Source organism: Rattus rattus, chromosome 5, assembly GCF_011064425.1.
Source record: "Rattus rattus isolate New Zealand chromosome 5, Rrattus_CSIRO_v1, whole genome shotgun sequence".
Taxonomy (NCBI): Eukaryota; Metazoa; Chordata; class Mammalia; order Rodentia; family Muridae; genus Rattus; species Rattus rattus.
Genome location: NC_046158.1, coordinates 65839657 through 65854073, shown reverse-complemented (window position 1 = coordinate 65854073; position 14417 = coordinate 65839657). Strand labels below are relative to the sequence as shown.

General features: G+C 41.0%; 1 protein-coding gene across 7 annotated transcripts in view; it reads left to right on the top strand.

The window, feature by feature from the left end:
- Atg13 (autophagy related 13) overlaps positions 1 to 14417 on the top strand; it is a 35087-nt gene that overhangs the window by 527 nt on the left and 20143 nt on the right. For all 7 annotated transcript variants that reach the window (XM_032903700.1, XM_032903698.1, XM_032903703.1 and 4 more), the window contains exon 2: positions 13051 to 13132. In XM_032903700.1, coding sequence (XP_032759591.1) covers positions 13064 to 13132 — 69 coding nt within the window. In that variant the 5' untranslated portion in view covers positions 13051 to 13063. The remainder of the gene's footprint in view (positions 1 to 13050; positions 13133 to 14417) is intronic.

The following is a 14417-nucleotide window of genomic DNA, read 5'->3' as shown; positions in this document are numbered from 1 at the left end:
GGAGACGTCCCAACCGTTACAGTCATACCCCGAAATTTCCTTGCTAAAAAAGATCTATTGGAGAACATTTGTAGGGCTGTAACTCCGGAGTTGGGTACCAAGATGGGTAAGGTAGGTTTTCAATCAATCAATCCAAAAAAAAAAAAAAAAAAAAAAAAAAAAAAGTGATATGTACTCCTGTGTAGGTCAGGGTGACTTGATTAGTGAAAAAAGGGACTATCTTCTTACAGGCAGTGGAACAACCTGTGCAAACCTGCGGACCATTCTCATTAAATCTCTGAGTAAGTGTCTGAGCATTTTCTTGGGCTAGTCACTCACACATTTTAGTTTTAAATTCCAACCTCAAGGTAACATTCCATGTTTTGCTCCCCCCAACACCTCTGTGATAACCCAGGTTGGCCTTAAATTCCTGTGCTTCAGCCTCCTGAGTAGCTGGAATACCATCCAGGCTGTCAGAGGCCTAGGTTGGGGTAGTTGAAAACAGGGTTCGGCTATGCAGCCTAGTTTAGCCTTGAATTACCAGTCCTCCTTCCCCAGCATCCTAAGTGTTGACATTATTGGGCATAAACCATCATGTCTAGTCTTGAAATCCTCTTAACTATATGTTTATTTATATGTATTATATATCAATACGCAAACACATGTGTTCTTAATTGAAATTTAACCTATCACTTTGCTTAGTCTACTACAGAGCTATATCCACAACCAATTATATCTGTGCATTTTGAGATGAGATCTTTTTGTGTGTACACTTGTTGGCCTGGAACTCACTATGTAGACTAGGCTGGCATTGAAAATTTGAGCAGTCCTCTTGCCTCTGCAAGGGCTGAGATATAGGCATGTGTCTACTGCTGCTGTTGGTTTCTTTTGTTTTGTTTTGTTTTGTTTACAGGATATTTATATATCCTAGGCTGGCTTTCACTCTATATAGTTATGGGTGACCTTGAACCCCTGAACCTCTTCCTCCTGAATATTAGAATTATGCCTACCATACCCAAAAAAGAGTGACGAATATGTACTCCCTGTGTAGGTCAGGGTGACTTGATTACTGAAAAAAGAGACTATCTTCTTACTGGCAGTGGAACAACCTGTGTAACGCTAGATGGTGTTAAATGGTTATAACTCATCAAAATTATTTCAAATTCATTTTAAATACCTGCCTGCTTTTAACTGTAGAGTTCATGTGGAACAATTTATTAGAAAAGTCTTCTAAGGGGCTGGAGAGATGGCTCAGTGGTTAGAGCATCGACTGCTCTTCCCAAGGTCCTGAGTTCAAATCCCAGTAACCACATGGTGGCTCACAGCTATCTGTAATGAAATCTGATGCCCTCTTCTGGTGTGTCTGAAGACAGCAACAGTGTACTCATATATAATAAATAAATAAATTATTAAAAAAAAAGAAAAGTCTTCTGAAGGCTATTATAGGCTGCACAGGCAATTTCTTGTGATGGTGTCCCTTATGTCCTTGGTCCCAAGAGAAAGGATGAGAGTGTGAATCACCACTACTTAGAAAAGTGACTGGCTCTTTGTTCTTCTCTTCTCTGCTCTCTTCCCCTCTGTCCCTGTCTCTTCTCTCCCCACTCCTCTTTCTACCCACGTGCCCATGGCCGGCCTACTTCTCCTCTTTTCTACTCTTCTTCTCTTATTAAACCTCTCCATGCGGGAAAAAAAAAAGTGACTGAATGGCCATGAAAGTAAATGGCTAAGTCAGGAATTAGTGGGAGTCAGAACAGAATTAGTTTTGAGGGATACTGCTTCTACTTTTGGCACAGACATATGAATAAAATGTAAAGTTAAAAAGACATTTTACGGGGTTGAGATTTAGCTCAGTGGTAGGCGCTTGCCTAGCATCATAAGGCCCTGAGTTCGGTCCCCAACTCGAAAAAAAAAAAAAAAAAAAAAAAAGAGAGCTACTGACAATACTAAAATGGAGAGGGAAAAACCCTTAAAATTCAAGGACTGTAAAATATCTTTTTTTTTTTTTTTTCCGGAGCTGGGGACCGAACTCGGGGCCTTGTGCTTGCTAGGCAAGTGCTCTACCACTGAGCTAAATCCCCAACCCCCAAAATATCTTTTTTTTAACAAAGAATTATTTATTTATGTCTATGAGTACATTGTAGACACTTCAGACACACCAGAAGAGGGCACTGGATCCCATTACAGAGGGTTGTGAGCCACCATGTCTGGGAATTGAATTCAGGACCTCTGGAGGAGCAGTCAATGCTCTTAACTGCTGAGCCATCTCTCCAGCCTGTAAAATGTCTTTTTTTTTTCTTCTTCAGTAGCTCTCTTTTTTAAAGATAACTTAAGATGGTATTGAGATCAGATACTCTGAGGTGGGTGTTTTAAATAACCTTAAATATTTATTGTTGTTAATTATTTTACATTTACCAATCTGAGGATTTTTTTTCTATCCTCTCTTGGCCTTGTTTATTTTTTGGATTTTCTTTATATTTTGTGTGACTCTTGGATGGCCTGGGGGCTGAGGTTTTCCTCCTGCCTTTCATCTGAGTTCTTGGATTCTAAGCATTCACTACCACATGATGGGTTTTAAAAAAAGTAGTGCTTTTGTGCAGAAGAGTATGTATATGTTTGTGTCTGTCGCTGTCTTCAGACACACCAGAAGAGGGCATTGGATCCCATTTCAGATGGTTGTGAGCCACCATGTGCTTGCTGGGAATTGAACTCAGGACCTCTGGAAGAATAGTCTCGTCTCGTCTCTTCTCTTCTCTTCTCTTCTCTTCTCTTCTCTTCTCTTCTCTTCTCTTTTTCTCTTTTCTCTCTCTCTCTCTCTCTCTCCCTCTCTCTCTCTCTCTTTCATTAATTGGTGGGAGTGTACTCACATGTCACAGTGAGTATAAGGAGTCAGTTGTGTCCTTCCATCTTTGTGTGTGCTGGGTATTGAGTTCTGATCTAAAGTCTACAGATTTGCACAGCAAGTGTTATTACTTGCTTGTTACTGAGCCATGTTGTCATTCCCTCCATTTGACCTTATTACTGTAACCCTCTAATTGCTGTTGAATAACTTGGGAAGTTACCAAATCTGATTTCAGTTTTTATGGATAGATACTACTTACCGCCAATCCTGCTGAGCTGAGGTTAGTCCTGGGGACCCACATGGTAGAAGGAAAGAACTAAGTCCCACAAGTTACTCTCTGATACACACCACACCAACGTCTCACTCCGAAGAGACGAACAAATCAGTGCAGTTACAAGAACTTTACAAAAACAAAGTCTTTATGGAATTTACCCTTAACTATCATTTTTCTTACAAGGGTGGGGTTAAACTTGCCAGAGGATAAATACTTGGTCTCTGGTGACCAGCCCTAACCTGAGGTCATGTAGTGCCCCACCCTAAGGTGCCTCAAGTGTATAAACCGAGCTTCATTTGACAAACAAAAGGCAGTTCACCTTTGGGGGCCACATCTTTACTCTTAGCACTCTGGAGGCAGAGGCTCTGAGTTCAGGAACAGCCTGGTCTACAGAGTAAGTTCTAGGACAACTAGGGATATCTGAAGAAATCTTGTCTCAAAAAACCCGAAAGAAACAAAAAGACATTTCACTCAAAATGTGAATTTTAGGCCAGCTTGAGCAATATAGTGAGACAATTCCTCAAACCCAAATCTGATTGGAGAAAAATATATGGTGACTGGAGATGGTTCAGGGGTTAAAAGCACTGACTGTTCTTTCAAGAAACCCAGATTTGATTCGGTAAGGTACAATTACTCACTGTAATTCCAGTCTCAGGGGATCCAATTCCCTGTTTTTGGCCTCTGCGAGCATATGGTGCACACAAAACACCCTTAAACATAAAATAGAAATAAATACCAAGGAAAACAAGTGTTGGGTGGGGTCTGAAGGCAGGACTACCCTATCACTGGGAAAACTAAGATCTTGATAAGATCTCTAGCTGAAGGTCACCTACTGTTTGCATTGTCCTTGGCCACCCTGAGAATAATCCAAAACAAACAAACAAAAAGGCAGGCAATAAAAGGGGTTGAAGACTAGTGGGAATGTACATCCATTCAGTTCCTTAAAGGAAATTTAAACCAGGCGGTGGTGTTGCATGAAGCCATCTCTGAATTCAAAGCCAGTCTGGACGACAGCGATTTCAGGACAGCTAGGACTACACAGAGAAACCCTGTCTCGGCAGACAGAAAGAAAAGGAGAATTTAGAGTTGCATGATCTAGCAGCTTCACTCCTGAGTGTATACTTAGAATTGAGACCTGTGTTGGTAGCAGCATTGCTAATCAGATAAAACAGAAGCAACTCAAGCAAGTACATCAAGTAAGTGGATAAGAAAAATATTCATATGCAGTGTTACTTAATCTTCCAATAGTTGCTTTCAAATACGCTGGCCTAGGTAATATTGTCAACTGGCCGTGGCCCAGAATCACCTGGAAAAGGAGTCTGGGTTGAGTGATTATCTTTACCAGATTGTTTAGTGGGGCATTGTTTTGTTTACTAAATGACTTAGGGCAGTGGACTGCACCATCTCTAGTTGGGTATTTCTGGGCTTCCATGGTTCCTGCTGCACTCCTTTGCTTGCGAGTTCCCTGGTTGGAGGCAATTACTGCACAGAAGAGCAGGCAGTCAAACTTTGTTCAGATTTTAGCTTCAAGTTCCTGCTCTGACTTCCTTCAGTGTTAGACTGAAACTATAACTTGAAATACCATCCTTTTTTTTGTTTTGTTTTTTGTTTGTATTTAAGACAGGGTTTTTATTTGAAGCTCTTGCTAACCTGAAACTCTGTATGTATACCAGGGTGGGATCTGAAATTGTTTGCTACAAGGCTCATTCCTAATGGTTCTTTTTTTTTTTTTTTTTTCCTTTTTTTTTTTTCTGGAGCTGAGGACCAAACCCAGGGCCTTTCGCTTGCTAGGCAAGCGCTCTACCACTGAGCTAAATCCCCAACCCCTCCTAATGGTTCTTGGTCATGGTATTTTTGTCACAGCAACAGAAAGGTAACTAGAAGACATGCTAGCATATGAACAAATCTTTAGGACATTATGCTAAGTGAAATAAGCTAGTCACAGCAGATAAAAACTTTAAAATACTATATGAATCTGTGATACTTAGAATACCCAAAGTCATGGCCCTTGGTAATTGCCAGGTTCTGGAAGAGTTTTGGAATGGGAAGATATGGCTTAATGTCTACACAGTTTCAGATTTGTAAAATGAAAATGGTTTGGAATGGATGCTAGTGGTGGTAATATATTGTGATATATTTAATACCATTAAACTGTTCTCTAAAAAGTGAGCAAGATGGTAAATTTTACTTTTTTATGTGGTGATAAGGATAGAACATAACAAAACCAACTTTAATGTGTTTGCTAGACAAAGACTACTGCTGAATAGCACCCTAGCCAAGGTCGTATTTGGATTTTGTTTCCTCTTTGTGGTACTGGGGACAAAATTCTAGGCCTTGCCATATTCTCACAAGGTGTTTGTTTGTTCATTTGATTTTGAGATAGAATCTCATTGTGATCCAGGCTGTTCTCAAAGGTACTATGTTTAGCCAAGGATGACTTTAAACTTCTGATCCTCCTATCTCTACTTCCCACATGCTGTGATCACAAGCCAGTTCACCACACCAATTTATTTATGTTTTTATTACAACATCTTATTGGGATTACAGATGTGCATTACCATGTCTGTCTAGTCCAAATGATTCATGGTGGGGGTGGTATAATATGCTGCTCTAGTGCCTGTGTGCAAAGGCCAGAGCATGACATGGCCTTCTGCCTTCAGACAGACTTACTGAACCTAGAGCTAGGTTTGCCTGCAAGCTAATTGTCCTGTTCTTGTACTCTGCTGCCCCCACAGTTCTGTGATTACAAGATTTACCTGGCCACACCTTGATTTTGTGGGAGTGATCCAAGCTCAGGTCCTCCTGTTTGTACACCAAGTGCTTTTAGCCACTGGATTTTCTCCTCAGCCCCAAGAAAAAATATTTCTTACCAAAATAAAGTAGAAAAAGAAAACTTGCTGCTTTTGTATCGAACCTAGATTTGGTTCCAGGACCATGTGGTAGCTCACAAACATCTGTAACTGCGGTTCTAGGAGGTCAGGGCTCTTTTTGATTTCTGCAGACACCAGGCATACATGTGCTACACATATTTTTAAAAATTAAAACATAGGCTGGAAAGATGCTCAGCAGTTAAGAGCATATCTAAAAGAGCCTGAGGTTTGTTTCTAGCACAAATGACAGGTAGCTGACAACCACCTGTAACTCAAACCAGGGACATCTGATGCCTCTGTCCTCCTTCCAACATGCACGTGTATATACCCCAACTCAGACATAGACATATAATTATAATAGATACAATATATTTTAAATAACACAAATGCTTCTCCACTCCACCCCACTTTCAAGACAGGGTTTCTTTGAGCAGCCTGAAACTTACTGTAGACCAGGATGACCTTGAACTCACAGAAATCCTCTTACCTCTGCCTCCTGAATGCTGGGATCAAAGGTGTGGGCTACCACACCTGGTCATAAATACTTTGTGCTATACTACATGTGTGGAAGTCAGAGAACAACTTTTTTTTCCTCTTACCATTTATTCCTGGGGATCAAATTCAAGTCCCCAGATTTACTAACGAGTACCGTTAGCTGCTGAGCCATCTCACTGGCTCTGAGTCAAGGTTTTCTGTAGCCAATTGGTTACTGAGGACCTCCTGTACATGGCAGGGAGGTATACTACCAGTCAGCTATATCTTCTGGCCAGTTCATCTCAATTTGAAAAAAATAGACTGGTGTGATGGCAGACGTCTTTAATCTCAGCACTCAGGAGGCAGGGGCAAGCAGATCCAAATTCCTGGTCAGCCTTGTGAGACTCAAAGTTAACAACATAAAATAAATCTGTATTTTGGTCATGATATTGTGCTGTCAGCCTCACATACATACAGCAAGCATCTCCTTTCTTTTTGGTGTGTTGTGTTCAGTATTGAACGGGGCAGTCAAAAAAAATTTAAAAAAAGAAGAATGGGGTAATCAAAGGTTACTTGTCACACAAAGAAAAACCTCCAGCATAACTGTTAGTGTTTTCAAGCCAGGTGAGGATAGGACTGAGAAAAGCAGTCCTACAATTTGATATGTGCTTACCTCAAAGACTGAAGTTTGTGCTAGCCTTCTAATTTAATGTTTCCAAAAAGTTAATGGCCAGCCTTATAGATAGTACAGAAAAAGAACCGCTCTGACCAGAGTGGTATCAGGGCAGAGTGTGTCAGTATCCAGATTGTGGCTCTAAGTCCTGTGAACTTGAAGTACTGTTTTCAATATCTCTCCTTTCTCCCACTCTCTGTCTCTCTTGTTAAGGATTTTTTATTTTTGAGTTAGGGTTTCTTTGTGCAGCCCTGGCTATCCTGAAACTTAACTTAGACCAGGCTTACCTTAAGAGGACAGAAATCCTCTTATCTCTGCCTCCTGATTACTGTGATTAAAGGTGTGGGCTATTCCTGCCTGGCATCTTCTAGAACTTTTATGTTCTCTTTGTGCCTGTTCTTGTCCATGTATGTATCTGCTTATAATCCTCCTCACTGTCTTGTGTTTTATTTTTGAGACAGAGTCTTACTTTGGAGCTCTTGTTGGCTGGGACCTCCCTACCTATGTGGGCCATGTTGGCTTAGAAATCCACCTGTCTTTGTCTTCCTGGTGCTGGGATTAAAGGGCGAGGAGCCAAGATCATAATTTCACTCCATCAGTGGTTCACAACCATCTGTAGTTCCAGTTCCAGTTCCAGGGCATCTGATGCCCTCCTCTGACTTCTGTGGGGCCTGGACACATGTAGCGTACAGATAAACACATGTAGGCAGAATACAAGTATGTCTAAATAAAATAATTAAAATATTAAAACATGAGCAGTAATTGTCCTCTTAGTCTACAGAAATGAAAGTTGAAACTATACATTATAAGGAACAAGATTCTAGACTGATACTTGCTTTTTGTTCTTATGAACTATTTGTTTTGAGCCTAGGCTGGAGCTAAGATCCTTCTGCTTCCTAGTGCTCTGATTAGATTGATTGATCAATTGATTGATTGATTTATGCAGAAGTTGAACCCATTTGCCTTTGTGGTTAGTATTCCCAGAATTAGATGTCAACGTTGATATTCAAGAGAAGGGAACTAGAATCGGATACCATCAGGGCTGTATGACTATAGATTAGAGTAAGTAACAGGAATTGATAGGAAGGAATCAGATTTATTAAAAGGCCAATAATTTTGAGAAGACAGTAGAGGGCTATCTCAGAACTCCGTCTTAAGTGGACTTGGAGCTGCGTAGTGGATTTGAAGAAGAGCAAGGTTAGGAGGGTACACATAACCAGGATGACAAAAGTTTCTGCTCAACTCTTTTTTTTTTTTTTTTTTTTGGTTCTTTTTTTTTCAGAGCTGGGGACCGAACCCAGGGCCTTGCGCTTCCTAGGCAAGCGCTCTACCACTAAGCTAAATCCCCAACCTCTGCTCAACTCTTATCAAAAGAAAGGATCCTGTTGTAGGAAGGAATATATAGTGTTTATAGTGGGGTGATTGCAGTCTGCCATATACTAATGGTTTAGTTTCCCCAAGTGCCCTATTTCAGGAAAGAAAAGACATTCATTACTTTTACTTAGTTTTCTTCTCAGAAAGTCCCTTATAACTGATGTTGCCCTCAAAACCTCATCCAAACTAATAGAACTAGTTCTCTCGCATGTGTCTCCCATCCTGGACTTGACACAGGATCCACTACATGCCAGGTTCGGTGTAATTCTGTCCTGAAGGTCCCAGCAAGACCCATTACCTTTTAAGAACCACCCCACCCATTTTCTCTGCTGATATTACATGGGGATAACTGGAAGTCACCCTGCAGAGTTTGCCCAAACTTCTGATTCATACGAACAGTCTGGCAACAATGCTTTCTATAATTAGTCCCTCAGTGATCTGCTTGAGGGTTTTTTTTTTTAAGATTTATTTATTTATTATACATAAGTACACTGTCGCATCTATTTATTATACATAAGTACACTGTCGCTGTCTTCAGACACACCCGAAGAGGGCATCAGATCCCATTACAGATGGTTGTGAGCCACCATGTGGTTGCTAGGAATTGAACTCAGGACCTCTGGAAGGGCAGTCAGAACTCTTAACCGCTGAGCCATCTCCAGCCCCTGCTTGAGGTTTATTATTACCTAAGCTTGCAGAGGCAGAGTTAGCTAGCCAAGAAATACAGGCTGCATTACTTTGATAGCTGTGAGAAAGAAGCCTCAGTAAATAATAATTCTCCACAACAGCATTGATAACAGACCATAGTGGTAAAATACGGGGAATTCAGTCGTGGATTTTCTTATTTTTGTTTATTCTGTGTGTAAGAATGTATGTGTGTTTAACTAGCACATGTAGGAAGGTCAGAAAACAACCTTGTATGTCAGTCTTGACCTTCCACCTTGTTTGAGACAGTCTCTCCCTCACAGCTGCATTCCTCAGACTGGTTAGCCCTTGGCTTTCCAGGGATTCTCCTGCTCTGCCTCCTGTCTTGCTGTAGGGCCACTGGGATTAGACACTACCACCCACAGATGGTAGTTCTTGGGATTTAAACTCAAGTCCTCACTTGCCCTCTAAGCCATCTCCCCAGCCCTGAAGATCTTTAAGTGTTCACACCAAGTTTCCCCTTGTATTCTTAGATTACTCAAAAAAGAGCAAAAGAAAAAGTGAAGTCACTATTTATTTCTATTGCTAAGGCAAATTGAGTGTTCAAATGAGCAGGTGTAGGGACCAGCAGACACGGCTGCCTGAAAGATTGCTTTTTCCCCATGGAAGAGCAGCATCTTTTGGGCTTCCATAATTGTAGCTGCCCAATTCTTTCAGTGCTGCCAGTTGTACAGAAAGCCACAACACATAATGTGTATACTGGTAGTTCTTGTGGCAAGAATATAATGACTCTCCTTGAGTGTAAAGAATAAGGTCAGTGTAATCCTACAGCGCATTTTTATCTCCCATTCATTTCTCTATTGCTTTGGGACCTTGGGGCGGTGAGCCCTGTTAAAGGACATTACAGTCAGGCACAGTCAGATTGGTTTTATTTTGGATCCTAAAATTGGACTGCAGTTCATGTTAGGAAATAAATGTTCTGATGAGCTGAGCAAAAGAGTGTTTATAGACAAAAAGGCCTCAAGAGACACACACATAAAAGATCTGTAGTTTTGTTTCTAGTCCCGTGTGTTTGAAGTCATATCCATAAATATCATTACCCAGACCATGTCATCATGTCATGGAGTTTTTCTGCCGCCTCCCCCCCAACCTAGCACTTTTCATAGTTTCAGGTCTTAAACATTAAGTCTTAAGCCCATTTTGAATTTTTTTTTTTTAAAAAATATGATACATAAGCTTAGTTCTATATATGAACATCCTATTTTCCCAACACTGTTCATTGCAAAGACTCTGTCTTTTCTATACTTTTTGCACCTTTGTCATAAGTCTTTTGACAGAAACTGTATGGGTATATTTCTGAGCTTTCTATTCTGTCCTTTTGGTCTGCGTCTCTTATTTATGCCAGTACCCTGCAGTTTTGGTCATTCTTTGTGTATTTTGAAATCAGACAGCACAGTAATCGCTGGTTTTATTCTTTTTGTTCAAGATTGCTGTGCATTTTTGGGGAGTTTTTTCTGATTCTCTACATGTTTTAGGGCTCTCTCTCTCTCTCTCTCTCTCTCTCTCTCTCTCTCTCTCTCTTTCTGTGATGAATGTCATTAGAATTTTGATGGGAATTGGGCTGACCCTGCAGATCATGTTTTTTAAATTAGTAATTCTTTGTCTGTGAAAACTATATTTTGTACCTTTTTAAATTGTTTTGTGGTCTTCAGTGCTAAGGTCTTTCACTATTTTGATTAAATCAATTCATAAATAGTCTTTGAAGCTGTATATTAGGGACTTTTTAAGTGTGATGGTTTCTTGGTTAGAGAATTTTTTTTTTTTGGTTAGGGTAATTGGGGTATTTATTTATTTGTTTTTGTTTTTTTAAGACAGTGTCTCTTGGGTTGGGGATTTAGCTCAGTGATAGAGCGCTTGGCTAGCAAGCACAAGGCCCTGTTCAGTTCCCAGCTCCAAAAAAAAAAAAAAAAAAAAGAAAAAAAAAAAAAAGACAGTGTCTTTCTACAGAGCCCTAGCTATCCTGGAACTCCCTATGTGGACCACACTGATCTTGAATTCATACATAGAGATCTACCTGTCTCTGTCTCCACAATGCAAGGTATTAAAGGCATTTGCCATCAAGTCCAAATTTTTTTATTTTTATTTTTTTTAACTTGTGAATTTGTTCTGCCAACAAGAATGGTTTAACTTTTTCAATTTGGTTTTGTTGTTTGAGTACTAGGTATTGAATCTAGGGCCTCATACATGATAGGTAAGTCGTTGTCTTAGTTAGGGTTTCTATTCCTGCACAAACATCATGACCAAGAAGCAAGTTGGAGAGGAAAGGGTTTATTCAGCTTCCGCATTGCTGTTCATCACCAAAGGAAGTCAGGACTGGAACTCAAGCAGATCAGGAAGCAGGAACTGATGGAGAAGCCGTGGAGGGATGTTACTTACTGGCTTGCTTCACTTGTCTTGCTCAGCTTGCTTTCTTATAGAACCCAAGAGCACCAGCCCAGAGATGGCAGCACCCACAATGGGCCCTCCCACCCTTGATCACTAATTGAGAAAATGCCTCACAGCTGGATCTCATGAAGGCTTTTCCTCATGGGAAGCTCCTTTCTGTGATAACTCCAGCTTGTGTCACGCTGACACACAAAATCAGCCAGTACAGTCGTCTACTAAGCTGTACATCTAGCCCTCCTTTTACTCTTATTTTGAGATAGAGAGATGAGTACACAAGCAAACCTCAAAACAATCCTCCTGCCTCTGTCTCCCAAGTGCTGGAATCATAGGTGCATGCTATCATACTCCACTCTTCTTTGCCTATTTGAGTGCATTTCCTCTTTTTTTCCATGTTTTTGTGTATGTGTAGGAGTGCATGAATGGACATATATGTATATACAGGTGCTTGAAAAGAACAGAGTTTGATATCAGGTATCTTCCTCAGTTGCTTTTCTCCTTATATATGGAGACAGGATCTCTAACTTGAACCCAGAGCTCATTGACTTGGCTAGTCCAGTTAGCCAGCTTGTTTTGGGATCCAAGTACTGGGATTACAGATGGGCTGCCACACCCATGCAACATTTATGGGATTCTGGGGTGTTTTTTATTTTTATTTTTTTAATTTTATTTTGTGACCTTTAGTGTTTTACCTGCATGTATATCTGTATAAGGGTACCAGATCCTGGGGAACTGGAGTTACTTACAGTTGCCAGCTGCCATGTGGGTTCTGGGAATTGAACCAAGGTCCTCTGGAAGAGCAACCAGTGCTCTTAACCACTAAGCCATCTCTCCAGCCTGGGTGTGTTGTTTTTAATTTATATGAACGTACATTTGTCTGCTGGTGTACCCATGGAAGACAGAAGAAGGCTTCTTACCATTTGGAACCAGAAATACAAGCATCTGTGAACTGACATGGATACTGGGATCCAAATTCCCATCCAGCAAGTGCTCTTAACCGTTGAGCTATCTAGCTAGACCTGTGAATGATTGCTCTGATAAACCTTGTTAGTCCCTGAATTACTAGAATAGGGTTGGGCATGAAGTTTCAGAAACAGATCTCAGGAAGCAAAGTCTGTCTTGGAAAATGTATAGCAGCAAGCAACAGAGCAGATAGAGGGTGGGAACCAGCACTAGGGTTTAGCCTCTGACCTCTGGCACAATGTGTCTCAACCCTTCTCTCCATTATATTCAAAACTTAAGAATGAGTTAAATTGACCTCATATATTTCGTAGGTTCCTAGATATGGCTGTTTGTGTGGGATTAGTTTCCTCAAGTGATAGTATTTTAGTGTCTTCTCCTTTGGTATCTTTGAAGGAAATCTCCCACTCCCACATGACTACTGTACAGCTAGTAGGCTCCCGTCTGTGCTCTGACGTAGTGATCTGTTTTTAAACACATTAGTCACATTTGTCATCACTTCTCTTGTGTTCTATTACAGGTTCCAGTAGGCAATGGAAACTGATCTCAGTTCCCAGGACAGAAAGGACCTGGACAAGTTTATTAAGTTTTTTGCCCTCAAGGTAATATGTCCATTTTTTCAAGCTGGGGACAGCTAGAAATATTATCATTCTTCTTCCTTAGAGAGCCCCCCTTGGAAATAGAGCATAACAGCTTGTAGCTTGCCCATTTTCGGGGATACTTCTGTCTGTTGTAAATCAAACTGTGAAGTGTGGGGGTGGGATTGGTGTAACTAAAAAGTAGCTTCCAATTTTCCACAGCTACTTGTTCAAAACATTTTTTTTCATAAGGTTGTCTGTAGAAATGTCAAAGTGTTATCTAGGGTTATGGACACAGTATATTCCCTTAGGGTGGGAACAAAGACTGAACTAGAATAGGCAGCCTTTGGGCATCTTCCACACTGCTCCAATTAACACCAGAACATCCAGTGTATTAGTTACTTTCCTTGTTCTGTAACTAAATTCTTGAAGTAACCTGAGGGAGGAAGCTTTTGTTTTGTCTCATAGTTGAGAGACTGTAGTCCATCATGAAGGCTGGCGGTTGCTTGCTCACATCATGTTGGCTCAGGAAGAGAGGAAAGAAAAGCCCAGTGCTCATCTGCCTGACTCTTGTTTTTTGTTTTTTGTTTTTTTTGTTTTTTTTTTTATTCTTTTTTTCAGAGCTGGAGACTGAACCCAGGGCCTTGCGCTTGCTAGGCAAGTGCTCTACCACTGAGCTAAATCCCCAACCCCCTGACTCTTATTTTTGAGATACTGTTTCACTTTCCAACCCAGGCAGACCTCAAACCATGGCAGTCCCACCTTAGCCTTCCCAGAACTAGGATTACACATATGGGCACTGCTCTGTGCTCCTTTCCCCTTTTCACATCTGTGTGTGTGTATGTGTATGTGTTTTGGGAGTGGGGTTGATTATATATGGCTGTACACACACATGCACATATGTACACACAGTGTGTGTGTGTGTGTGTGTGTGTGTGCGTGCGTGTACTCACTCGTGTGTATGTGCACTTGTGCTCAGATGGAGTTGAAGAGGATGTTGAGTCCCTCAGAGCTGGAGCTGCCGGCATTTGTAGCATGTTTGGCTTTTTGTGGGGTTGCTGGGACCTGACTCTAGTCCTTGATATTGTGCAGCCAGCACTCTTCACTGCTGCAGTCTCTCCAGCTTCCTATGTGTTTCAGTGCTCCAGCCCATTGAGTGGGATGATTTCCCCTACCTTCCTTCACCCTTGCAGACGCACTTAAACATGCGTTTGACTAGTACCATATAGACTGGTTGGTTGGTCGGTTGGTTTTTGTTTTTATTTTTCAAGACAGGGTTTCTCTATGTAGCCCTGGCTGTCTTGAAACT